Source organism: Bos indicus, chromosome 1 (genome assembly GCF_029378745.1).
Source record: "Bos indicus isolate NIAB-ARS_2022 breed Sahiwal x Tharparkar chromosome 1, NIAB-ARS_B.indTharparkar_mat_pri_1.0, whole genome shotgun sequence".
Lineage (NCBI taxonomy): Eukaryota > Metazoa > Chordata > Mammalia > Artiodactyla > Bovidae > Bos > Bos indicus.
The window spans coordinates 6,830,170-6,855,771 of record NC_091760.1 but is presented as its reverse complement, the minus strand read 5'-3'; the positions used below and the strand labels follow the sequence as shown (position 1 = coordinate 6,855,771).

Sequence of the window (25,602 nt, the reverse complement as noted above, 5' to 3'; positions counted from 1 at the left end):
TGTGTCTGCTTTTTAATATGCTGTCTAGGTTGGTCATAACTTTTCTCCCAAGGAGTAAGCATCTTTTAATATCATGGCTTCAATCACCATCTGCAGTGATTTGGGAGCCCCCAAAAATAAAGTCTGCTACTGTTTATGACTGATACAAGGAGTAAAATAAAAAAATAATTCACAGCTCAATAGCTTCTTGAATAATTATATAGGCAGCATCTCTCTCTTGGATGATACTTGCTATCCTACAGCACCACGTCAGTAGAACTTCCAAACATCCAGTATTAAACCAAGATTAAAGTATTAAAGAATTGATGTTTTCTAATTGTGGTGTGGGAGAAGACTCTTGAGAGTCCCTTGGACAGCAAGGAAATCAAACCAGTCAATCCTAAAGGAAATCAACCTTGAATATTCACCAATAGAGCTGAAGCTGAAGCTCCAATACTTTGGCTACCTGATGCAAAGAGCTGACTCATTCATTGGAAAAGACCCTGATGCTGGGAAAGATTGAAGGTGGGAGGCGAAGGGGACGACAGAGGATAAGATGGTTGGATGGCATCACTGACTCGATGGACATGAGTTTGAGCATGCTCAGAGAGATGGTAAGGACAGGACGAGCTACAGTCCATGGGGTCACAAGGTCGGACATGACTCAGCGACTGAACAATGACAAACCTTCTCATTCAAAGTTACTTTATTTACAAGTGGCTTCTCAACTTTCTCCCCTAAATTAGGTTTTATGAAAATGAAACACCTTCTAAAATGGAACTTACATTTCTGAACCATGAAGAACCTCTTTCTTTAGGTTATCAAAAACAAGAAGAATGAACTTACAGTAAATAAAAAATGGAATCACTCTGACATGAATTTAATATCTATTTCAAATGAACCATATCTTTCATGATGTGCATTCACCATTTTTAGGCATAATATAATGAGGATTTTCTATAAACTTGTTGCCATAAGGTTGATTTAATGGAACCAAGTCAATATGTGTATGTGGGTGAATGTGCATATTTTTTTTTTGAGCATCAGAAATTCATACTTTAACCCTTTAAGTGAATAACTTTCTGAAAATTTCCCACATCTGTAATTTCCTGCATGTGTTTTGTGACTACTTTTGAGGAATGTTGTCTATCACAAGATAAAAATTGCCCAAAAAGTTGGAAATCTTGTCTTTCTAGTAACTATGTGAAACTCAGTATATCAGCCAATCTCTTAAAGTTTTCTTATATCAAGAATGAGCAAAATGGTAGACAGTAGCTACCACCTATGGTTGATAAGTTTTGTGGACTGAATTTTGGTGACATTCCAAATTTCATATGTTGAAGCTCATAGCCCCAGTGAGACTCAGAGGTAGGGAGTCTACTGGGAGGTAGATTAGATTTAGATGAAATCATGAGGGTCAAGCTACCATGACAGGATTCATGGCTTTATAAGAAAAGGGGGACACTAGAGGTCTCTCTATGTACCATGTGAGTGTACAAGGAGACGGTCATCTGAAAACCAGGAAGTAGGCTCTCACTGAACACCAGCTCTTCTGGACCTTGCTGGACCCTGCTGGGACCTTGATCCTGGACCTCTTAGCCTCCAAACTGTGAGTAATAAGTGTTTATTGTTTAAGTCATCCAGTCTATGGTATTTTGTTATAGCAGCCTGAACTAACTAACACACCAAGAAGATGATACAAATTTTCTTCATTAACCACAAATACTTATGTATAAATAAAGTGGTGGTAACAGTAATGACAATTAACATTTTTAAGCATTAACCTTGTCCCTGACACGGTGCTAATCACTTTTCACATATGAACTCAGTTAACCTCAAAAGCCCAGTGAAGTATACTTAATCAATCCCATTTTGCAAAGAAAACTGAAGCGAAGAGGAGCCATACAATTTGCCCAACGTCCCACCCACAGTGAGATGTGAAGCTGAGATTTAGATGTAAAAAAATGTTAATAATCAGACACTTCTGTCACTTCATATTCACCAATGCATGTTACATCTCTTCTATTTAAGTTGAAAGTATTTGAAGGTAAAAACAAAGTCACATCTTTCTGACATCTTTCATAGCACATAATCATGCCAGGGAGGGGTGTCAATGTTTATTTACCAAACATATTTATTAAAGTGAACTTGTCCTGGAAACTGACTGAAATTAAGCAAATAAATGTCAGGAAGCAATGCATATATCATATTATTAAAATGACATTTCAAGGAAAACCTAGCCGGAATGGTTGTATATAAACAGAAAATGTCTGATATACATATTAAATGGCACCTTTATAGTATCCTTATGGTTTCATTGTCCTATCCTAGCCCATTTGCATATGGCACTCTCATAGGATGTGGTGGAAGAGTATTTAATGGAGGTGTTCTTTATAAACATGTGGCAAGTTAAGAGAAAGGTATGTGATAGGAAGTTAACTCCTAGGGTTTATCAAGAGCTGTAGGTCATGACCAATCTACCAACCCTAGGACTGACCGGGAAAGGGAAGGGAACACTGAGATGCTCAGGCCTTTAGGAGAGAGACTCCCAAAATGAGCTGAGACGGGTGGAGGAGGGACTTAGGCACTGACGGTTCACAGAGAATCAGCGGGGAGGGAGTCTAGGAGACAAAATTTAAGTCACATGCTGTTCCTGTCTTTCCATCTGATGGTGCTTCCCATTAGCCAAAAGCAACAGTAAGTCAGAAGGCAAGAGAATCTTTGATACAACTCCTAAAGTTCAAAGGCGATCGGTGAATGATGAGTGGATCTGGAGAAGCAAACAGCAATTATCCATCATAGCCTCTGGAGAAGATGGGCTCCGACTGCAGGAATGTGGCCATTGATCTTGGAAGGTTAGCGTATAGGCACACAGGATGTAATCCAGGCTTTCTTCAAGAAACAGTATGGCAGTCTATAATTAGGGGCAAATCTTACAGTATTCCACAAGGGCACGCTTAGCACACTCGGGATGTGCTATGCCTTCTTGAGCCTGGAAATACAAAATGTATATTCTGGGCCCTCTTTGCCTTAATTCCTCCCTGAGCAGAGGCAGCCAGCCCTGTCTGAGCAGCGTATAGGAGAATCAAGAGTTTTCCAGAACACAGTGCTTGCTGTCTACCTGATTTCACTGTGTAGATTGAATTTAACAAACTTCTACTTGACTAATTCTCAAACTATATTCTTAAATGGCTTCTGCTCTGTTATTAAACGTAAGATGCGTAACCTGATATATAGTGTTCTGCAAAGGTTCAGTGTGCTAAGACAGTCATACTTCAGCAGGACCAAAGTGCTAGGGCAGTACACTCACCAGGTGGCGCTAGTGGGAAAGAACATGCCTGCCAATGCAGGAGATGGAAGAGACGCAGGTTTGATCCGTAGGTGGGGAAGATCCCCTGGAGGAGGGCATGGCAACCCACTCCAGTATTCTTGCCTGGAGACTCCCCATGAACAAGAGGAGCCAGGCGGGCTACAGCCTATGGGGCCGCAAACAGCTAGACACAACTGAAGTGATGTGGCATGTAGGTACATGCATTAAATACTGAAGATCTCTCTGTGCCTCAGTTGGCTTAATTCATAAAAACATAAAAGCGAGAATCCTTCTTGGATCTAAAATTCTTTGATTCCTTGTGTTCTTTGACCAAAGATGGAGGTGGAGAATGGGATAAAAATATTACAGAGATAAGAGAATTCTCCCAGAGGCAGAATAAGATGAGAGTTAACAAAGATTTAGGCAAAGAGAAAGGTGTGTGTGTGTGTGTGTGTTTTCTTTTCTTATGAGTTTTGATGAGGCAGAAATTCCCTCCTCTATTCTTTTGTTCAGCATCCTTCTGGGGATGATCAGAGCATTCTACTTCATTTCTCTATGTCATCAAAGAGCAGATTTAAATTTTATCTTTGGGAGAGACAGCTATTGGTTATATAACTGGCTATGCATTGTAACTTTAACCTCATAATATTCTTATTTTTCCTACTACTGAAAAGGGTTACTGGAAAGGTATTATTGCACACACCCAGCCAAACAAAAAGCAGTGGTAAAAGAACTAAGTTGTCACACTGCTTTCCAACCTTGCACTTCCCCATATGCTGTCCCCCTGCTCAGAATATTTTTTTCCTCATCAACACTTCTCATATAGATTTAAACTCTCTCTCTCTGTATACATATAATTATTTTCTTTTACTCTGGGGAAATTCTGGACCTTCTTACACCTTGTCAGCTTCTCCCATTAAATGATCTCATAAACCATGACCCTCTCCTTCATAATTTTTCCACTTTACAATTAAATATTTACTTCTGTGATCAGTGTATTTGTGTCCATATGCCTTTTCTACACTGCAAGCCCCATGAAGACTGATCGTCTATTGTAGTCATTAATGTCTATACCCAGTGGTCTGCCTTGGAGAGTCACTGAGTCGGGGGAACAATGGAGATTGAGATGATCAGATGGTGTCACTGAATCTTTGGACATGAATTTGAGCAAACTCTGGGAGACAGTGAAGGACAGGGAAGCCTGGTGTGTTGCAGTCCATGGGGTTGCGGAGTCGGATACAACCTTAGCGACTGAACAACAGCCTTCTTATACACAATTTGGAAACTGACTGCAACGTCTGCTTGTGTTTCAGATGGACATATTCTCAGAAGTGGCACCACAGATGCTGGCCAAGGGAAGCGTTATCAAAAGCTAAGTCCCTGACTCATTGCAAAATATGACCATGGTATGTAGCCTCTGTTTACCACATCTGAGAATGTGTGCTTGAATGTTTTATTTATTTTTTTCTGAAATAAGATTTCCAAAGCATCTATAGGAAGCCTCTAGTAGAAATGTGTTCCTATCACCATTTTAGAACTGTTCAGCCTCAGTACTGTTGGTATTTCTGGGCTGGTTAGTTTTTGTTGTGGGGAGCTATTCTCTGTATTGTAGGATGTGAAGCAACATTCCTGATTTCTACCCACTAAATGCCAGTAACAGCTTCCCTCCCGCCAAGTTGAAGCAAGCAAAAATGTCTCCAGATATTGCCAAATACCTCCTGGGGAACACAAATCCTACCCAGGATTTTGAATATCACAGTTGTGGAGGAAAAACCTGAAAGATTCAAACAAATATATCCATGTGATGGAAGAGTGCTATTGAAATACTAGTATGTAGTTTTTCCAATACACTTCACAATCAAAAAGAATGGTTGGCATGTTAGTCTTCATTCCATGGCCCCCTAAGAGCATTATTCATTCAAATTACTGCCATTCTTAATGGTTTTATTTTGCAGATTCAAAAATGTCTTAATCTGTACTCACTCCCTAGGGGTTTTCAAGTAAAAATTGAGTCTTTATAAATCAAATAAATCAAGAAATAATAGGCCAGCATAGGTCAGACTTCTCATATCTAAAATTTCACTCAGGTTCCCTACGCTTTTAATTAAGACTGTTGGATTTGGTTTGGTTTCTCTGGACAGAAACTCACTTTAATACAGTTATGCAAATTAATATACAGGAAAAGCCTGCAAAATAGAATGAGGCAAAGTTCTAAGAGAAATGAGATTGTAGCAAATTGAGAATTTTAAATTAACTATTACTCACAACATGGTTTTGTATTTCTTCTGATACCCGATGCTTATTACCCTACAGTAGACTAGGATTAATTTTGAAAATAAGTGGATTTATTACCGTTTCTTTTGATGACACACTAAAATAGTCCTGCTGGGTGACACTATTGTTCTGTACATAAAAGCAGATGAAGGAAATGTGGGCAATTAAACAAATATAGATGATGCTGGCAATAAATCCAACAATGTACACACAAAAGTTATTTTCCCTTGTTGAAAGAAAAGAAAGTGAAGTCGTTCAGTCATGCCCGACTCTGTGTGACCCCATGGATGCCTGCACCAAGCTTGCTTGCACCAAGCTCCTCCATCCATGGGATTTTCAAGGCAAGAGTACTGGAGTGGGTGCCATTGCCTTCTCCAGGGAATCTTCCCAACCCAGGGATCGAACCCAGGTCTCTCACATTGTAGATAGACGCTTTACCGTCTGAGCCACCAAACTGTTTCTCTGTTGACTTGACTTTGAGCGTGAAATCTGGCCTCAATTTCCACATCAACAAAATGGTTATATTAGGTTATATATAACAAAATGGTTATATTAGGAATAACTACCTTCTACTTTGGAGTAACAATAAAGATATGATATATAAACACATACTTCATATAATTTGTGTCCAAAAAATAATATTTAAATTTTAGGATGAATTGATAAAACCGCTAACATGTTTTAATTTTGAAATAAGTTACTTATATATTTGTTTATTTCTTCAACACATGCCAAACATTGTGGGAAAAATAATTTCTGTGATTGAATAGCACCAATTTCACAATTATTATTTTACAAATATTTATCTTTGGGTGAGTGCCAAAGAATGGATTTTCAAATTGAAGTGGGAGAAGACTCTTGCAAGTCCCTTGGACAGCAAGGAGATCAAACCAGTTAACCCTGAGAGAAATCAACTTTTCTTTATTGAAAGGACCATTGCTGAAGCTGAAGCTCCAATACTTTGGCCACCTGATGTGAAGAGCTAACTCACTGGAAAAGTGTCAGCTGATGCTGGTAAAGATTAAAGGCTAAAAGAGAAGAGGGTGGCAGAGGATGAGATGGTTGAATGGCATCATCAACTCGATGGACATGAGTTTGAGCAAACTCCAGGAGAGAGTGGAGGACAGAAGAGTCTGGTGTGCAGCAGTCCATGAGGCTGCAAAGAGTTGGACATGAGTTCCTGACTGAACAACAACAAGCATGCCCTTCTAGTGTTCTTCACATCAAAGCCTAATATACACTTAGGCTTTCATTATACAGAAATGGCTCTGTCTTTAACAATGTTGCATGGATCCTATGAATACCAGGGGAAGCAGTCTTAGAGGAAATATTAAAAATATGTATTAAGACCAACTCAAATACATTTGTTTTCATTTTCAAGCCAACTTTATTCATGCTTCCATGTTAAAAGTTATCTTTCCTTAAATTATTCTTTAAAATAGGTAGAAACAGCTCTTTGTTTAAAAAAGCCAACAAATAAATAACCTAAGGTGCAATCCTGTTACCTTTGTTGCTATATTCCTCACTCCTTTTTTACTTAATTGTAATTTTTGGGTCCTATGTGTGCATGCCCCTAAATGAATCTCCTTACTGAGCAGCTTTTGGGGATAATATGTAGAAAGGATTGAAAAAAAAATTTAATAAGAAAAAAATCTTAAATGTTAGGGTTTGATTCATAAGACCAGACTGCAGGATATAAAATGGTTTTCTCAAATTCACACTACCCAGAAAGTGATCACTTTTTGGCTATTTCACCAGACTTTATGTGTCTCTGATTTGCAGGATTCTGTGCCATTTGGGTGTGTTTAGTTGTGTGTATGAATGGGTCTTTCCATCTGTAATTTTACAACAGTTCCTTTCGACTGTGACCCCTGCTGTCTGCAGATTTATAAAATGTAATGCTATTTAAATGGTCATAAATGGATACACAATGTGACATTTTTTCTCTTTCAAAGGCCCTGAAGAAGTCACCCCATCCATTCCTGAATATTACTTTTCAGTAGAAATGCCAGTTTCTAGCTTTTCTCAGACAGCTGTAATGGGGAAAATTCTACTTCTGTCTAATTTTGTATGTATTGCATTCACATTAATATTTGATGGAGAGGAAACTAGATAATGATTGCAAAAATAAAACTTTGGCAATGATAAACAAGTGAAATAGAAGGAAGCTGCCATTAGTTCAATTTGTAGCTCACCTTGTCATTTCACAGAAGTGACAGGAATCTTTAGTTTTATCAAATTATTTTTCAGCTCAAAGTGTAGTAGTATGGGTTTAGAAATAAAATATGTCATGAGGTTTTAATGAGTGTTTCCTTTCTCCCAGAAAAAAAGGTGAGAAAGTTTTAAAATTTAAAGTTTTCTTCAAGAGCCACAGAGAAAGATCAAAAACCTGAAACCAAAATCACACAATGTTTCAGGTTTTGCTGGCTTGTTTTTAAATTTGAAAATCATTGCAGTGCTTCAGCATATAGAATCTAATGAAATTTGGACAAATTTGACTTTTGGGACACAGACTGAAAAACAAGATTTGAAGTTGTTTCTCTTCACCCTTGTAGAAGCAATGGTCCTATATCATGAAATAGGCTTTTCTGGAAAAGATGATTAGAGTTATAAAGGAGTATTTGAAAGGTTCAGAGAAGAAATGAAACATGTAAACTTTATTCGTGACCAGTATATGCCAAGCAGATTCTAATTAAAACCAAAAATAGCAAAAAGCACAACAGATAAACAATTGTAAAACAAAATCTAAGAAAACAAGATACTCCAAAAATTGGTAAATTATTTTCTGAACAGTAGATATGTATGTACGTATGTATGTATGTATGTATGTATATATATTGTCATGAAACAGTGACCTCATGAGACAAGTTTTATTCTGTGTTTGCTGTGAGAAAAATAAAAGGGGGCTAAGATCAACTGCTCTGAAACCCAAATCATCTTGGTGGACAGATTATACTGAATATACTATTGGCTTATAGATGACCATATAGCAGGTCAGTGTGTGTACAATTCCCATTCACCTGAAAAACACATTATTTACATTTGATGTCTCAAAGAGATTTATGTTTCCTTCCTTCCTTACTCCTATTTTTTTTCTTTTCATAACTCTGATCAATGCTTGATGATGTTTGCAGCCTTGTCCTCCAGCACAGACAAATACATTGTAATTCCATGTGATAAACTCAGAAGGGTTTTCTGAATAAAACTTTGGTCCAGGTGTTTTGGTCTTAAGGAGGTATCTTGTTTAGGTTTCCTAATTTCATAGAAAGGTCTCATTCATACCTTCTGGTTTGTATGATTCTGCTTTCCACCAGAAACACATACTTTGCCACAATCTGCTCTCCCTGCTGCTCACCTTCCAATAAAGCTCAGACTCAAGGATCAATAGTAATGGATAATTGTGAAGTGATATGCGACTCCAGTGTTCTTGCCTGGAGAATCCCATGGACAGAGGAGCCTGGTGGGCTTCTGTCTCTGGGGTCGCACAGAGTTGGGCACAACTGAAGCGACGTAGCAGCAGCAGCAGCATGCAGTCCATCCATTCCCCTGATATTACAAATTTCCGTCTTGGATCAAACCACACTACTTGAAATTTCCATTCCAGGATGTTTGACAGAATTATTTTTGTTATTATTTGGTGTCTGGTCATAGAGCTATACTGAGCACTTTATAACAAACAAATGAATGGAATGCACTATTTCACCATGAAAATGGTATCAACAACATGACATCATTTCCCTTCATGAAGATCATAGGATATATTTCTTTCATATTTTGTAATGTAAAAACCTTTAATTTGTCTAAGCTACTGTACTCTGGGACTTTGTGATTTGTCCTGTTTCCCTTCTTACTTCAGCTACAAGAAAGCTCAGATAAAGCATTCTGGTCCAGTTTTGGCATCTTTTCAAGGACATTGCCCCTGCTTTGTTTTATTTCACCCTTACCTCCTCTTCGTTATTGTATTTTTATCAGGTTATAATATATGCCTTTCTGTAAGCCTTTGAAATAATTTTGTAAGACAAGCTATAAATATGAGAATGAACAAATGAATAGGCAGACAATGGGAAATGTGAAAAAACATAAATTAAAACTTTATCCTCTGAAAGGAAAAGAAAAGGTCAAATGCTACTCTCAGAATCCAGAAGTCAATTAAAAAGATTACTTTATATGAAACAAAAGGCAGTGTAGACCTCAGGAATGGTACAGCAAATTTATTTTAATATCCTCTCCAGGGATTGTTTACTGAATGCGTTTTTTATAAGCATCACATTAATTACTCATTCCACCTCCCTTTCCGATATCTGATATAGAGCTGGGAAGATGAATCTCGAAGTTCCACACCATAGCCTGCCTTTGTGATTTTTCATGATATTTCAAAAAGTCAGCAATAGATACTACCCTAGACAGTCATCCCTTGTATGCTCATGCATTAAATCTAACCAAAGGCTAAGGTCACTTAAATTAAAGAAGCAAATCATACTGTTGGTACTTCGCTGGTGGCTCAGATGATAAAGAATCTGCCTGCAATGCAGGAGACCTGAGTTCAATCCTTGGGTCGGGAAGATCCCCTGGAGAAGGGAATGGCAACTCACTTCATTATTCATGCCTGGAAAATTCCATGGACAGAGAAGGCTTGTGGGCTGCAGTCCATGGGGTCACCAAGAGGTGGACATGACTGAGCGACTAACACTTTCAGCTTTCATTAATGTTAGTAATAATGCTAATTATTCATTTGTAATTGTTCTTTCTAGTTTTTTTTTTTTTTTTGGAAGAGTCTTATCAGAAATGAAGACTTGCCTGTAACCCAAATAAATGTAAGACAAGTTGACCAGAAATGCTTGGATCACACAAAGTCGGGAAAAAAAAAATCTAAAGATATGTTAGATTTTTAACATATTTAAAATTTAACAGCTTTTTGTTAAGATTTCTCTATTGATATTTTTCCCACATGTCAGAATTTCTCTGGATTTTACTCTTTCAGTAGTTATCACCACCTGGACTGTATACTTCACCTCCATTTCTCTGGTCTACCTTCTCCTTTGATACACATCTCAAAACATAACTTCTCAGAGCATCCAGATTTAAAGACACCACACTGATAGTTCTATGACCCATGTATTCTGGAACTTCTATCTATTTTACTGGTTGATTACAATACTTCATTGATTTAAGTATAGATCTTTAACAAATCTCAAATGAGTTGAATGAGAAAAACAAAGTTGCAATAAAGTATCATTGAGATTCAGGCTGGGCTGCTTTTATTTATGGGATCTCAATGCTCTCTTTTATTAAATGAGAAAGTTGGGTGTTACGGTCTTTGAAGTCTCTGCCTTAAGTACTATTATTTTAAATTTATTTATACATGTATGTATATGAATTTTATTTGTATATATGTCACATGAAAAATGTTTTTATATTTATATGCTTTTTATAGCCTGTTGAAAGGAACTTCTGGGTCTGATTTCCATTTACCTTTTGGCTATGCAGCAAAAGCAAAACATTTTGGCTATGTATCCTGGAAGAGGATGCTGCATGTATTAAACTGCTGCTGCTAAGTCGCTTCAGTCGTGTCCGACTCTGTGAGACCCCATAGACGGCAGCCCACCAGGCTCCCCTGTCCCTGGGATTCTCCAGGCAAGAACACTGGAGTGGCTTGCCATTTCCTTCTCCAATGTGTGAAAGTGAAAAGTGAAAGTGAAGTCGCTCAGTCGTGTCCGACTCTTAGCGATCCCATGGATTGGAGCCTACCAGGCCCCTCTGTCCGTAGGATTTTCCAGGCAAGAGTACTGGAGTGGGGGTGCCATTGCCTTCTCCGAAATATTAAACTAGTAATAACCAATTCTTTACAACATTTTGGGGTGTTTCCTACTAAATCATTTTCTTCCTTAAGATATTTATTTTGTACCTTAATATGGATTCTTTTCTGACAAATGATCCTAGATGTAGCAAAAGTATTATCAGCCCTATTGTGTTAATTGGGCCCTGTGCTCAATTGTGTCCAACTCTTTGCGACCCTGTGGCTGTAGCCTGCCAGGCTCCTCTGTCCATGGGAATTTTCAGGCAAGAATACTGGAATGGGTGCCATTTCCTACTGTAGGAAAGCTTCCTGACTCAGGGACCAAACCTGAGTCTCTTGCATCTCCTGAATTGGCAGGCGGATTCTTTGCCACTAGCACCACGTTGATGTCATTAAATCTTGATGTTCAATCTGACCAATAGGGATATTCCCATAGGTCACTGAACAGATGTTTCAAAAGCCCTTGTAGCCTAAGAACATTTGTCATGGTCATGATCCCTATGCCCCCCCTCTCTACTTTTCTCTCTGTCTCCCACCACCACCAGTCATAAACAGGGTGTTTATCACCCTTGGGGCCTTCCTGGTAGCTCAGTTGGTAAAGAATCCCCTGAAATGCAAGAAACCCCGGTTCAGTTCCTGGGTTGGGATGTTCCCCTGGAGAAGGGATACTTTATCCACTCCAGTATTCCTGGGTTTCCCTGGTGACTCAGATGGTAAAGAACTCACCTGCAATGCAGGAGACCTGGGTTCATACTTGGTTGGGAAGATCTCTTGGAGGAGGGTATGCAACCCACTCCAGAATTCTTGCCTGGAGAATCCCCCTGAACAGAGGAGCCTGGCAGGCTACAGTCCATGGGGTCACAAAGAGTCAGACACGACTGAGCAACTAAGCAGAGCACAGCACATCACCATTACCCTTTCTAAGTTATTTTGAAATGCAGTAATTAGCTTCATACATGATATTTCTCCAGGTCAAATAAACAAAGCATGTAGAAAAACCTAAACTGGAATTTTAATATATATTTAGGCATTTATACACAACTGTATGTATATTCGGAGAGGGCAATGGCACCCCCCTCCAGTACTTTTGCCTGGAAAATCCCATGGACAGAGGAGCCTGGTAGGCTCCAGTTCATGGGGTCGCTAAGAGTCGGACACGACTGAGCGACTTCACTTTCACTTTTCACTTTCATGCATTGGAGAAGGAAATGGCAACCCACTCCAGTGTTCTTGCCTGGAGAATCCCAGGGACAGAGAAGCCTAGCGGGCTGCCGTCTATGGGGTCGCACAGAGTCGGACATGACTGAAGCAACTTATAAGCATATGTATATTATATATAGTAATATATATAATATATGTGGTAATGTGTGGGTATGTATATGCAATACATTAATATATACTAATTTTATAATTATGATATAACACATACCATATAATAATTAGAGAGGCCTTAAAAACCTAGACTTTCTTTTGCAAAATGCAGAAAACTGAAATGTACAAAGTTTGCTTTTATTGTTGCTTCTTTTGTTATCTTAATTTTTGAAACAGCTATAAAATATAGTTTAAACATAGTTTTAAAAATAGTTTCAAATCATAGTTTAAACATATTTTAAAAAATCACCCTAGTGCTTAAAGCTTCAACATTAGAGTTCAGATAAATGTGTGGCGCTCTAAGAATCCAGATCTGTTTCCCCTCTTTGCAGGATGGAAAGTTCGACTTGAGACAGGCAGTCAGTAGAACCCCTGGGATCTGAGGTACACAGACCCACATACAGTTGTGTTCTCTGTGAGTACAATCTGCACGTTTTGCAGTTTGAGGTACATAAATGAGAATGGAGATGGAGACATTGTGTTCTTGAACAGAAAGGGCCTGAGATAATTGGGGCCTGGAGATAACTTGAGGCTGATTGCTGCTATGTGAACCATGGATTTCTCCTTAATGAGGTGCTGGGTAAACAGCCCACTTCAGAAATCAGACAGAGAACTGCTGCGTCTCAAAGGGTGAAAGTGAACCACGGTGGGCTCTCCGATTGCAGTTGTGGGCAGTGGATGCCTGGAGTTAGAGGTCAGTACCTGGGTTCAGACAGAATCATCACATCACAGTGGATGTCTTGGACAAACAACAGCAAACTCATCTCCCTGAAGGACACGGAGGGGTCTTTGGTCTATGCAGAGAAAAGGAAGAAAGGAGAGCTCTTGAAATTTACATTTTAAATTGAAAGTGAAACCTTGCTGTGGTCCTGGTGGATACAGGGGCTTGTGTGCCTAGTCAGGTTTAATTTCAGGGAAATGAACAAAGTCCCATTTCCACACATGTGATGCCGTGGCTGTAAGTGCGAAGTACAAAGGTGTTGCATATCCTCATGAGGTTTCTCAGTTCAGACCAATGACAATAAAGCAGAACCAACACTGTAGAGGGAACTGAGGGCGAGGCTGGGGTAACCGTTGCGCCCATGTCCTTTGTTTACCACCGGCTTCCTCAACCAAGGAAATGGGCTTATTTAAAGGTTAGGAGACGTGGCCAAGCTAGCAATCACCAGAACTGGAAACATTCTCATTTCGGTGAGCTTTGCACTCTGTCAAACTGCATGCAAAGGGACTGCTAGAATAATCTAGAAAGTACAGAATGATGACTTTAACCATTCATTTTTAAATTAGGCAAGGACAAGTAATAGGAATCTAAATTAAAAAAAAAAATTTTCACCTGTAACTCACCGTATTCACAAAACAAATGGACTTTCTTTTTCCACCTTAATTCTTCGAGTTATCTATAAGCAAGGATGAAATGTAAACATTCCCAATCCAAGATATGTAAAATCATACACTACTTCCTATGCAGTTTTCATTTTAAGGCCTACATTTTACCATAAGGTTTACATTTAATAGATCCTTCTTTCTTGAGTTTCAACTATTCCTTTCTTAACCATTCCTTCCTGTTGATTTAGTCGATTTACAATCATTTATAAAGGTTCTTGCCAATTCGGTAAGCTTGTATAAAAACAGCCTTAGAGTTCAAATATATCCTGAATTAAAAGAAACACACACTGCCCAGAATTCAAAAGGTAAATAAATATTGTCCTTTAGACTCAAAAGATAGAGCTCTCTGACTAGTCTGTTTTTAGGAGATACAGTAACATCTTATACAATATAAACATAGGCAGGTCATCAGAATGCAGCTTCTGTTTATGGTTCCCCAAAGTATGCAATCCAACAGTTTAGAGGTTTAAATTTTTTAAAAAAAGAAAAGCTTTAAAAGTTGTAATTGAGTCTTCACAATGAAAAAGAAAAACATTTGATTTTTGCCATCCTTTCCCCAATTTGAATTATAAAGTACTGGCCCTGGGAATTAAGTATTGATTTTTAAAGACATATTTAGACAGTTTTGCTAAGAAAAGGAACCATGCAAATGGTTTGCAATGAGAATTCATCCTAAGACATCCACACTTACAGCCTCTAGCAGAGTATGTCACAATGCTTGAATCAATATTCAAAGTTAAATTTTGTTTAATTAAGTACAAAAAGTACATAATTGCTGAAAACCTAGATGCTAATAGATTGAAACAGCTAATGCCTGATTTTCTATAAACCCATAGCAGAATTCTAAAGAGGACATACAAGCATCACATTTTATCAATAGCAATTTTTATATAAAGTTTATTTCCTTAATGATTTTTCTGATATTATATTCTGTTGTAGTTATTTTAATGATACTCTAGAAAACTATGTGGCATATTCTATGGAACTGACAATAGGTTTTCTATTTTCCTTGATGCAATTAGTTATAGACTTTTCTGTATTACAGAGTAGGTAGGAACAGTTATAGCAGAAGAGATCTTGATATGGGTTACGGGTTTTTTTTTTTTTTTAATGGACTTTACATATTTATTTTTTAGAACAGTTTTAGACTTATATTCAGAGAAATTCTCATATGCTCCACATCTAGTTTTTCCTATTATTCACAACTTTATATGTGCATAGTGCATTTAAAATTAATGAAACAGGGAGGAGGGTTCAGGATGGGGAACACATGTATACCTGTGGTGGATTCATTTTGATATTTGGCAAAACCAATACAATATTGTAAAGTTTAAAAATAAAATAAAATTTAAAAAAATAAGAAAAGTTAAAAAAAAAAACAAAAAAATAAAATTAATGAAACAGTATTGATACACTATTATTAAGTACAATAGTATGCATTTTTATTCAAATGTCCTTCATTTTCACCTAATATCCTTTTTTCCTTCCAGAATCTCATTCAGAACATCCAATCACATTTATTTATCATGTCTCCTTAGACTTCTCATGGCTGTGACAATTTCTCAGATTTTGTTTATCATGACCTTGAAAGTGTTGGCAAGTATTGGCCACATATTTTGTAGAATGCCTTCTATTGCTATTGATCTGACATTTTTCTCACGTTTAGAGTGGGGATCTGAATTTTGGAGATGAAACCCAGATAAGAAAAGTGCCATTTGCCTTATCACATCAAAGGTACATACTATCAATATGATTTATGCATAGTAACACTGACCTTGATCACTTGGCTCATTTGTTTCAGAGATATGTCTCTTCTCCCCCATTTTTTAACTTTAATCATTTATTTATATCAGTATGAATTCAAGGTCATTTATTTTATACTTTGGTTATAACCCATGTTTGGTTAGACGTGGTGAACTGGAGAGGTTTAGGGTCACCAGACAGAGATGCTGAGAGGGAAGCAGAAAATCGTAATAACTTGGAGCTTTCAGAACATGACTGCCCTGGCGGGTCACGTGGTGAAGAGTCAGCCTGGAATGCAGGAGCCCCCGGTACAATACCTGGGTCCAGAAGATCCCCTGGAGGAGAAAATGGCAACCCACTCCAGTATTCTTGCCTGGAGAATTCCATGGACAGAGGAGCCTGGCAGGCTACAGTCCATGGGGTCTCAAAGAGTCAGACACGACTAAGTGACTGATACTTTATAACCCAATACTACTTTAAAAAAATGTTTGCTCAAATTATTCCATTTTTGACCTTGGGAGCCCAGTACTTGATACCTGTGAACCTTTAACACACTACCATCAGTGGGGTTTTTGGACCACTTCTTTCTCTGGTATTACAAGATACTCCATGATACTACATGATACTCGTGTATTTTTGCGTCAGTCCCAAAAGTGTCCACGTCCACAAGGATGCCTGGGTGCCCGTTGTGTTCATTGCTCCTAGAGCGTCATTGTCTATTGTGAATACCAATCGGTTTATGAGTTGAGTTTTAATTGATCAAATACAGTACATGTTTCACCTTAATATAGTCTATAATCTTTGACTTGCTCAGTGAAACAAATAATGCATTTTAATATAGTTTTCATTTTGCATATTTAAGAAAAAAATAAGTGGTAGTGAACTGCCAGTCTTCAAATTGATCACTGATGACAAGAGTAATAATTAATCACTAGATTTCTATTAAACAAAAATAAATTCTAGTATAAAGCATACATTGGTGAGTTCCTTTTGAAACATTTTTCAGTCAGAATTTTAGTGTTAATAGGCTTTTATACATTATTTTATTTTGTGTTTTGCTTTTCCCCAATCAGCAGTTAACTAGTAATTTATCAAAAGATGTAAGATAGGCTAGTCTTTCAAAAGTATTCAGCCAACTAAGGTACCTAATAATATAGCAAAATAATTTAGAGGTTAAAAGAAAGTGCTTTTAATGCTGTATGGTATTTTTGTAAGATTGTTTTGTGGTTAATAGGAATTTACTCTTAATTTAGTCAATGTCATTGTTTCTTAAGTACACCTTGTAACTAATCTTATCTTGTATTTAATAAATATGTTAACATAACATTGTACAAAATTACATTTTAAAAACCCTTAAATTTTGAAAAAGAACAAAAAGAGAGTAAAATATCACCCAAGTCACACAGGGATTTTTATTTTTTAGTAGCTTACAAGTTACATAAATACAAAATAGCATATTTTTACCTCTTTACTATTTTCCCTTCAGGGTAAACCTGAGCTTTCCATTTGACTTGCAATTAATAATATTAGAATGTTAATGTAATTAGAGTTTAGGTTTTTCCAGTTTGATATGACAACTTGATCTCAATAGAAAGTCAAGACGAGAAATTTATTTAGTTCATGTAGCTGGTGTACATTCCTTTTTATTTAAATGTTTGCATTTCTCTATGAAAATTTATCACAAAAAATCAGATACACATTTAAAAAGTATATAGTTTGAGTTTAAATATAAAAAGAACTTTAACTTACTACAAATTATATTCTTAGAAAATATATTATAAAACTGATATATTTTTTCCATTTAAAACAATGCTAAAAAAGTAAGCCTCAAAAATGAAAACAGGAAAATGGCCCCATATCACATTTTAAGCTAATAAAAATGATATACCTTCAGAATAGGCTATGTGGTTTTTAAAAATGTTTTCTTCATAATACAGAACAATCTAAACATTTTAAATCTATTCTTAAAGCTTTTTAAAAAGATATTCTGAAGTAAGGAGTGGGCAGAATTTGGGTAAGACTGAAGAAGCAGCAGGATGTGTGCTCACATGAGTTTTGATGTATATATACTGACAGTTCAATGGTCTTAATGTCCAGTGTTACCTTAAATATGTTCTGGGTAGTATGAGTTCAGTAGGACCTTAATGGTTGTGATTTAAGTAAGGGTCTTTTGATGATTAAACTGTGGGAGATACCATACTAAACAACAACAACAAAACAGAATTCTTTGTGCAGAATTAGAAACAACATTTAATATGTAAACCTGCCCCATGAATCTCTAAAGGAGAGCATTTCCCCATGCTTACTTAACCAGACAAATCAATTATTCTTCAGCATGAAACTCCTACCCTGTTCATTAATCAAAAGAAAGATCAGGCTGAGGAGGTACCTGCATTAACCCTAACACAAGTCATACATTTCACATATGATACCACTTTTCTTCTTTGCAATGAATCCATGAGTTTGTTATTATTATTTATCCTTCTATAACTAACACAATACATTAGTAATTTTCTTGAGGCCAATTAGAAAAAGGCAGTTAGAAATATGACTTCCCTTCCACTTGTAGTTCCCCACCATTCTTTCTTTGAGCTGAAATAATTTCTGGAAAATTTTAGCATATAGATAAAATATGTTACATTTTCTATGGATAATTATCTGTGAAACAATAAAAGAGGATTAAGAGGCCATAGGATAACTCACCACTACTCGTATCTATCAATCAATCTCCCCTGAAAACCATTTCAATTGCTGGTACAGTCTCATTAAAAATAGTGTGTTGGCTAGATATTAGGCAACAAGGTTCCCCTCCAACTAGGTTATCTCCCTGAACCCCTTCTTATTGAGAAATTATGGGGAGTCCAATGATAATAACAGCAACAGTTCATTTCTCTGATATTTTGACTTCAGCTTAGTTTAAACTGTTGTGTAACTGACATACACAAGTCCATTTACAATACAGTATAATTTAATGCAAGGGCTTGAAACTTGAGATTGGAATGTCTAGCTCCAAAGCCCAGCATTCCTACTAACTAGCACTGGAATTTAGGCAAAGTCACAAAGTCTTGGCCTTCTCAAAACTGGAGATTAAAAGCCATGTAGGAAAAGTACTGCAAGTCAGGTTTACACAGTATAAATATTAGACCTGTAAAATCCATTAGACCTGTAAAATCAATATTAAAGAAAAAGGTGATTTATGCAGATAATAAGGCAAAAGATCTGCTCATTTGCAGAAATACGTTCACATTATCCAGAGACTCCTTTTTTATCCTCTATCAGATAGCTTCTCCTCCAGATTTTTTTCCCAGGGTCAGTGGAGTTTTAAAGTCAGTGATGACATCAGCATGCTTTCTCAGGGTGAAATCTACCTCAGGGCCAAATAGATCTTCCTAAACAGAGGCAGGGATTTCTGCTCCAGGTTTGGCAGCATGAATCCACTCTGTCTGTCCTCTGTGCATTTGAAGGCTTGGACTTATTCCATGTGGACTATGACATGGATATAATAAACTGAAAGCAGAAAATGAATAGAGAACTCTCCAAGAATAATGCTGCTGCTGCTAAGTCGCTTCAGTCGTGTCCGACTCTGTGCGACCCCATAGACGGCAGCCCACCAGGCTCCCCCGTCCCTGGGATTCTCCAGGCAAGAACACTGGACTGGGTTGCCATTTCCTTCTCCAATGCATGAAAGTGAAAAGTGAAAGTGAAGTCACTCAGTCATGTCCGACTCTTAGCGACCCCATGGACTGCAGCCTACCACGCTCCTCCGTCCATGGGATTTTCCAGGCAAAAGTACTGGAGTAGGGTGCCATTGCCTTCTCCGAGAATAATATCTGACACTAAAACATTAAAAGTGTCTTCACTGAAGGCCTTATGAAAATTTTCCATGGTGACATAGATTGTAAACCATTAGAATATAAGAATCAAAGAGCCAGGTGCATTTTGTCCACTGTGGCATGCCTTGCATGTGTCTGGCTCACAGGGGCGTGTGCTTAGTTGCTTAGTTGTATCCGACTCTTTGCGACCCCATGGACTGTAGCCTGCCAGGTTCCTCTGTCCGTGGAAATTCTCCTGGCAAGGATACTGGAGTGGGTTGCCATGCCGTCCTGCAGGGGATCTTCCCAACCCAGGGATCCAACCCAAGTCTCCCACATTGCAGGGGGATTCTTTACCATCTGAGCTACCAGGGAAGCCCAGCTCATAGGTGAGGAAGCATGTAATAAATATTTGTCTGTTGAGTGAAGAATGAATATTAAAATGACAAATAATTCATTTTGTGATGGCAGAATAAAGTTGTGAGTTTTTGTACACTTCAGCAAAAATATGAATATGCAGTGTTACTTTGAACTTTGGGGATATTTATGATTAAATATTTAAAAAATAATGCTATAGTCAACTTGATGGTTGAAATAAAATACATTTGGATCTCTCTTAAGGAGATAAAAACGTTTGAACAATAATATTGTCATGTAAATTTCCATTCTATTCACATATTCCACAGTATTTCTCTTTGTATACTATATTTAATTACATAATAGTAATACACTGTATTTCTATAGTGGTTTGTTTGCAAATAACAAAAAACATAGTTTATTTGATCCTCCCCTGTGAAATAGGAAAAGTAGATATCATTACTACAAATTCACAGGTAAAGGGAAACAGGCTCAGAAATATTAAGTGTCAGAAACATATACCACACTACTTGTTAGGTCCCTGTTTATAAAACAAATTTCAATGATAATAATTTTTAAAATGTTCAAAAGGACTTCCCCGGTAGCTCAGTGGTAAAGAATCTGCCTGCTGACGCAGGAGACATGGGTTTGATCCCTGGTCTGGGAAGATCAATGCTGAAGAGCAATTAATCCCATGCAGCACAAGCTACTGAGCCTGTGTTCTGGCACCTAAGAGCCACAACCAGAGAAGCCACCGCAATGAGAAGCCGGCGCACCGCAACTAGAGAAAAGCCCACGCAGCGCCAAAGACCCAGCACAGCCAAAGAGAAATGAGCAAAAAGTAAAAATCCGTTTAACAAGTCTAAAAATTAAAAACAATTACAAAGCAACTAATAAATCCATAGACTGTTTATAGCCCTTCCCTTATCTATTTTCTGTACTTTTACCAATGACATTGTGAGGTTGCAATTGCTTTAATTTGATTTTTCAGATGCAAACAAAAGCCTGTGAGAGAGAATGTCTTGCTGAGACACATTTCTAGTGAGTCTTAGAGGTGGAACCCAAGCCTGTGATGTCTGACAACAACCATGTGTCAGAAAGCCTGGTGGCCCAACTCTTAACTCTTAAATGCTAAGCTAACCACCACCTCTGTGATTGGGTATGCTGAGATGATACATTAAAATATACTATGCAAATATTTAATCCTGTTACTATTGTTATTAGAAATATGCTACATCTGTCCCAGAAATTACATATGCATATAGAATTGTTTTTCTTTTTCTTTTGTCCACTACTGGTGGTACCTACCATCTACTCAAGTCACCTAGACCCAGGTCTAACTATTGGTTATCTGGCTATGTAACAGAGATGTCTGTCATCGAAGCAGGTGTGTGTGATTAACTGGCTGTTGACAAACACTGGGGTGTGAGACAGAAAGACAGGAATAACCCCAGCGTGCTCTAGAGAACTCACTGCCTCCAGTCATTATTTCTCTTCCATGCTGGCTGTTGTAGAACCTCTGAAGTATAGTTAGGAGTAATGCTTAGGACCTCTTTGCCCTATAGAACCCCCTTTATATAAATTATGTTTCAAGATTGTAAACTTTTCAACAGACATCCACAATATGCATGAAAACCATGCATAATACACATAATCAAGACCTCTCTAATTCTTAGGATGCATGAATTTTCTGTTAAATTTTATCCCTTTCATTCACTTTTTTTCTCAATGGCTGAAGTTTAAGCAGACACTCTTGCAAGAAAAGTAGATGTGTAATTAATTCATCCAAGATTCAAGTGCTTCCTTACAGTGCAAAGTGCCAGACATCTATGTTTTACTTGGGGATATTTCCAGTTATTGGAACACTTGTAATACTAATGCAAGTTAATGATCAAGTGTCCCTTTTTGTTGATTGGTTGATTGGTGGGTTGGTTGGTTAGATGGTTAGTGGTTTGTTGAAAAGAGGAAGGAAAGATAAGAAGTGAAAAATAGTGTGTTTTCATTCTTCTCTTTCCTTTTCTCAACACACACAGTGGCTCAGTCCCCAACTCCTTTGATATTGCATACTCACTGTTGGACTTGACTGACATAAGAAACTCACTGTAGAGAGGCAGGTTTCCACTGAGCTAAAGCCAGTTTCCATGGTGCTGAAATGTGCGTTTAAAAGTAAGCATGGTCCTTAGGTGCCTACAGGTTGGTGTTCATGCCAAGCACAGGTCACAGAGGAGCCAGAAGAAGTAAGATGTTTGTCCTGCATATAAACAGCACCGTGCTAGCTATTTCACTTTATGCATTTTGGTTCCCATTTAGAAAAAGAAAATCTCATTATCGTGCAGCATATATTTTAAGGTTGGTGAATCACGTTGGGTTGTTTTAACTCTGAAAACTAATTTAAATGGATGAGTGTGATTGCTTGGAGCTTAGGTAAATAATCAGATCTGTGAATAGATATGTCCTAACATACTTTCACATCCCCTCCGGAAATTCCTTTAGATTTGGGTGATATAGGAGAGGAAAGTTCTTTCTTAAGATTATTGTACAGGAAGGGGAAACTGTTGGCTGGCATACCTTATTCTAGAGTGTCTAAATTTGTCTTTTATAAGATATATAAAATATACCCAAAATACCAATTAAGTTAATGAACACTGGAAATTGTAACATACTCATTGTTTACGCTGTGTTTGTTCATAGGAGTGAACAATCCTAGAGTGTGTAGGGTTGATTGCATCCCCCTTCCCCCCAAAAAAATAAATAAAAGAAAAAAAAGATTAAAAAATTTAAGGTTAAAACATAACTAAGGTGAAGGATATTTTAGCTATGAGTGGTACTTTTTGTAGAGGAATCTTTTGGGACTTCTTAAATGAACAGTCTAAATCATCCATTAAAATGTGCATTATCATAATTTAGAGAAAGATATCTGCGGTAAAAGTTAGTATTTGAGATCTTTTCTGTCCTTGAAAAACAGATCCCATGTGCCTAGAGAAAATGCATTTCAAAATAGTAAACTTCCTTTTTTTTTTTTTTTTTTAAATTTTCAATGGGGATATTCAGTGACAGGAACTAGGTTCTGAATCTTTGAAAAGAGATGCGTTCATTGCAGGTCAGAATAGTTATTGAACAATTTCAGCCACTTTAGTGTCATTATGAAAGAGTGCCCTGGATGGTTCCATGCACGTTCGGTCAGTTCCTGGAAAGGGTATAAGTTAGAAGTCCTCGGAGATGAAGACCTCAGTCTTAGTGCCTACAGTGAGAAACTGGAAAAGCTGGGAGCCCCGCGTGGTGTCAAGACTTCACCTGCGGCTCTCCGCCTTCACTGGGTCTTTAAGAAGCCCAGTAGGTTGGGGGAAGAGGACCAACTGAGAACTAAAGGAATAGAAATTGGTTTTAGTGTGCCAGGGAGAGCATTAAAGTAGTCAACGAGCTTTTTCAACCCAAAAAGCCGCTCAGAAATCGCTCTGTGCCTTCACAGACCAGACCTTGGTGGCGGGTGCTGTGTGTTTAGGTCCCTGAGTCCACACGCTAGCAAAGATCCCTCTCTCCCCTGTTATTACCCCACCCTCCTTAGGCGGCCCCCGGGGTCCCTATCCTCAGTCTTCCAGTCTCCTTTTATCCCACCTTGAGACGAAAGTCCAGAGTCTTCCAGCGACTTACCCTGACGGTTTGGATCGTGCTCAGTGGCACGCAGGTGGGGCAGACTGGGGAGAGGGTGGAAAACTTAGGGGCCGGCTCGCGGCGCTAATTCGGCGGTCCTCCTGACTCCTTGAGCCCTCAGCCAGAAGTCAGACCCCAACTCTGCCCTACTCTAACGGAACCCTCCAGACTCCTCGAGCAAGAACCCAACTTAAGTAAGAAAACTTGAAGGATCGGGGTGAGCAGACGCAGGGAAGAACCCGCATCCCTGGTGGTCCCCAGTTCGACTCCTGAGATCTGGGCATCCCGCGGATACCCAGAGACTTGGTTGCCAGGACCCCCGGGGCGTGCATCTGGACAGCGCGATGCCTACCGAGGCGCAGAGGAGAAGCGCATCTCCTGGCCCAAACCGACCGCCTGCAGCCCCCTACACTCAGAGTAGCAAGCCGGTCCAGGCGAACCTGGATCGCTGGCTCTCTTGCCCGCGTTCCTGGAGCCCCGATTAAAAAAAAAAGAAACCCGCCAACTGTACTCGCGGGGAAGCCCGGCACTGGCCAGGAGGGAAGCGGTGACGCGGCTTCTTTCCCGGAGCCTCGGGTGGGCACTGACCTCCACCAGCCCCCAGCTCCTGCCCCCCGGACCGACGCGCGCTCCCTCGCCCCGGGACCCCGAGGCGCCCGCGCTGGCCGCGGGGAGCCACCGCGTCCCCAGAGCGGGCCTCCTGGAGCGCTCCCCCGCCCCGCGGGGTTCACTCACCGATCCGGAGTACTTGCGGGGCGGTCTGGGGGAGGACGGAGCCGAGGAAATAGAGAAGCGTCCAGCCAGCGTCCCTGGTCCTCAGCCTGGGCTGGGCGAGGAGTGTGCGGCGCTCCATCTTCCTGGCTTCTTAATTCATGCCGAGACCCAGCCGCCGCCGCTCGCCCTGGAGATGCTGCCCGCTGGGCTCGGGTCCCTGCCTCATCCTCCCTGGGATGCTAACGCGGTGATACCCAGCGCGCTCCCCTGGCGGAAAGAGCTTGAGGGAACCGGCGTGGGATGGCGGAGCCGGCGGGCGACGATGGGCTCGCTCTGGGCTTCTGGCTTCTGCCGCTAGCCCATCACCGTTCCTCGTCCTCCTCCTCCATGGGCCGCGGGTCTCGGAGAAGCCGCGCGCAACTGCTCCCGGAACCGAGAGACCAGCCGGGGAAAGTTGCTGCCCCAATTCGCCGGAATGTCTCCCTCATTCGTCCTCGGGTCAGATGAGAAAGTGGGGTGGCGGCAGGGATGGGGGGCAGGTGGAGAGTGCCACGAGACCAAGTGGGGGGGGAATGGAGAAAGAATACGGAGGAAGAAGGGGAGAGGGTAGGGGGTGAGTTGGTGCAGGGGCTCTCAGTGAGCAGGAGGAGCTCCCGCAGGTTAACTGGGATCCGAGCCACGCTTTGGCTTCTCGGTTCTCCCTGGCCGCCTCGCCTCGCTCGCCTCCCCTCGCTCGCCCCACCCTTTATTTACTGCCCGCCCCAATACACCCATCCAGACACCCCGACGCGCGCACACGCACGCACATTCTCCCTCGTCCTCAACTTTGCGCCGTAAGGCTGGAAAGTGTATTGAGGATTGCCTCCTGAAGGCAGAACATTTAACTTGATGGTCAGAGCAGAGCCAACCTCTGCGCTGGGCCGCGAGTGGCCGAGGAACCCTCCTTGGAAATGTCCCCGGGCGCCTGTGTGAGGGTCTCCGAGAGGAGATTCTTCCCCATCACTTGATGGAAAAGCGCCATCTCGGACGCCAGCATTTCGGGGAATAGAAGAGCTCTTATTTTAACTCTGGCAAAGAGGAAAGAAAGCAGGAGGAGGAAGAAGAGAAGGAGAAATGAAACCTCGGTACTCAAAGATTAAAGTGGCTTCTCTCCTATTCAGACCCCAGATAATCTCTTGTAAATTGCCTCTATTTACATATGCAGAACT

The 25,602-nt window shown here is 39.6% G+C and overlaps 1 protein-coding gene across 9 annotated transcripts in view; it reads right to left on the bottom strand.

The window, feature by feature from the left end:
- GRIK1 (glutamate ionotropic receptor kainate type subunit 1) overlaps positions 1–25,123 on the bottom strand; it is a 463,936-nt gene extending 438,813 nt beyond the window's left edge. For 6 of the 9 annotated variants that reach the window (XM_070785883.1, XM_070785886.1, XM_070785909.1 and 3 more), the window contains exon 1: positions 24,416–25,122. In XM_070785883.1, coding sequence (XP_070641984.1) covers positions 24,416–24,533 — 118 coding nt within the window. In that variant the 5' untranslated portion in view covers positions 24,534–25,122. Of the gene's footprint in view, positions 1–24,415 lie in introns of all 9 variants that reach the window. The other 3 variants (XM_070785893.1, XM_019957570.2, XM_070785918.1) reach the window with 2 other exon arrangements.
- Between the last annotated feature and the right edge of the window lie 479 nt (positions 25,124–25,602).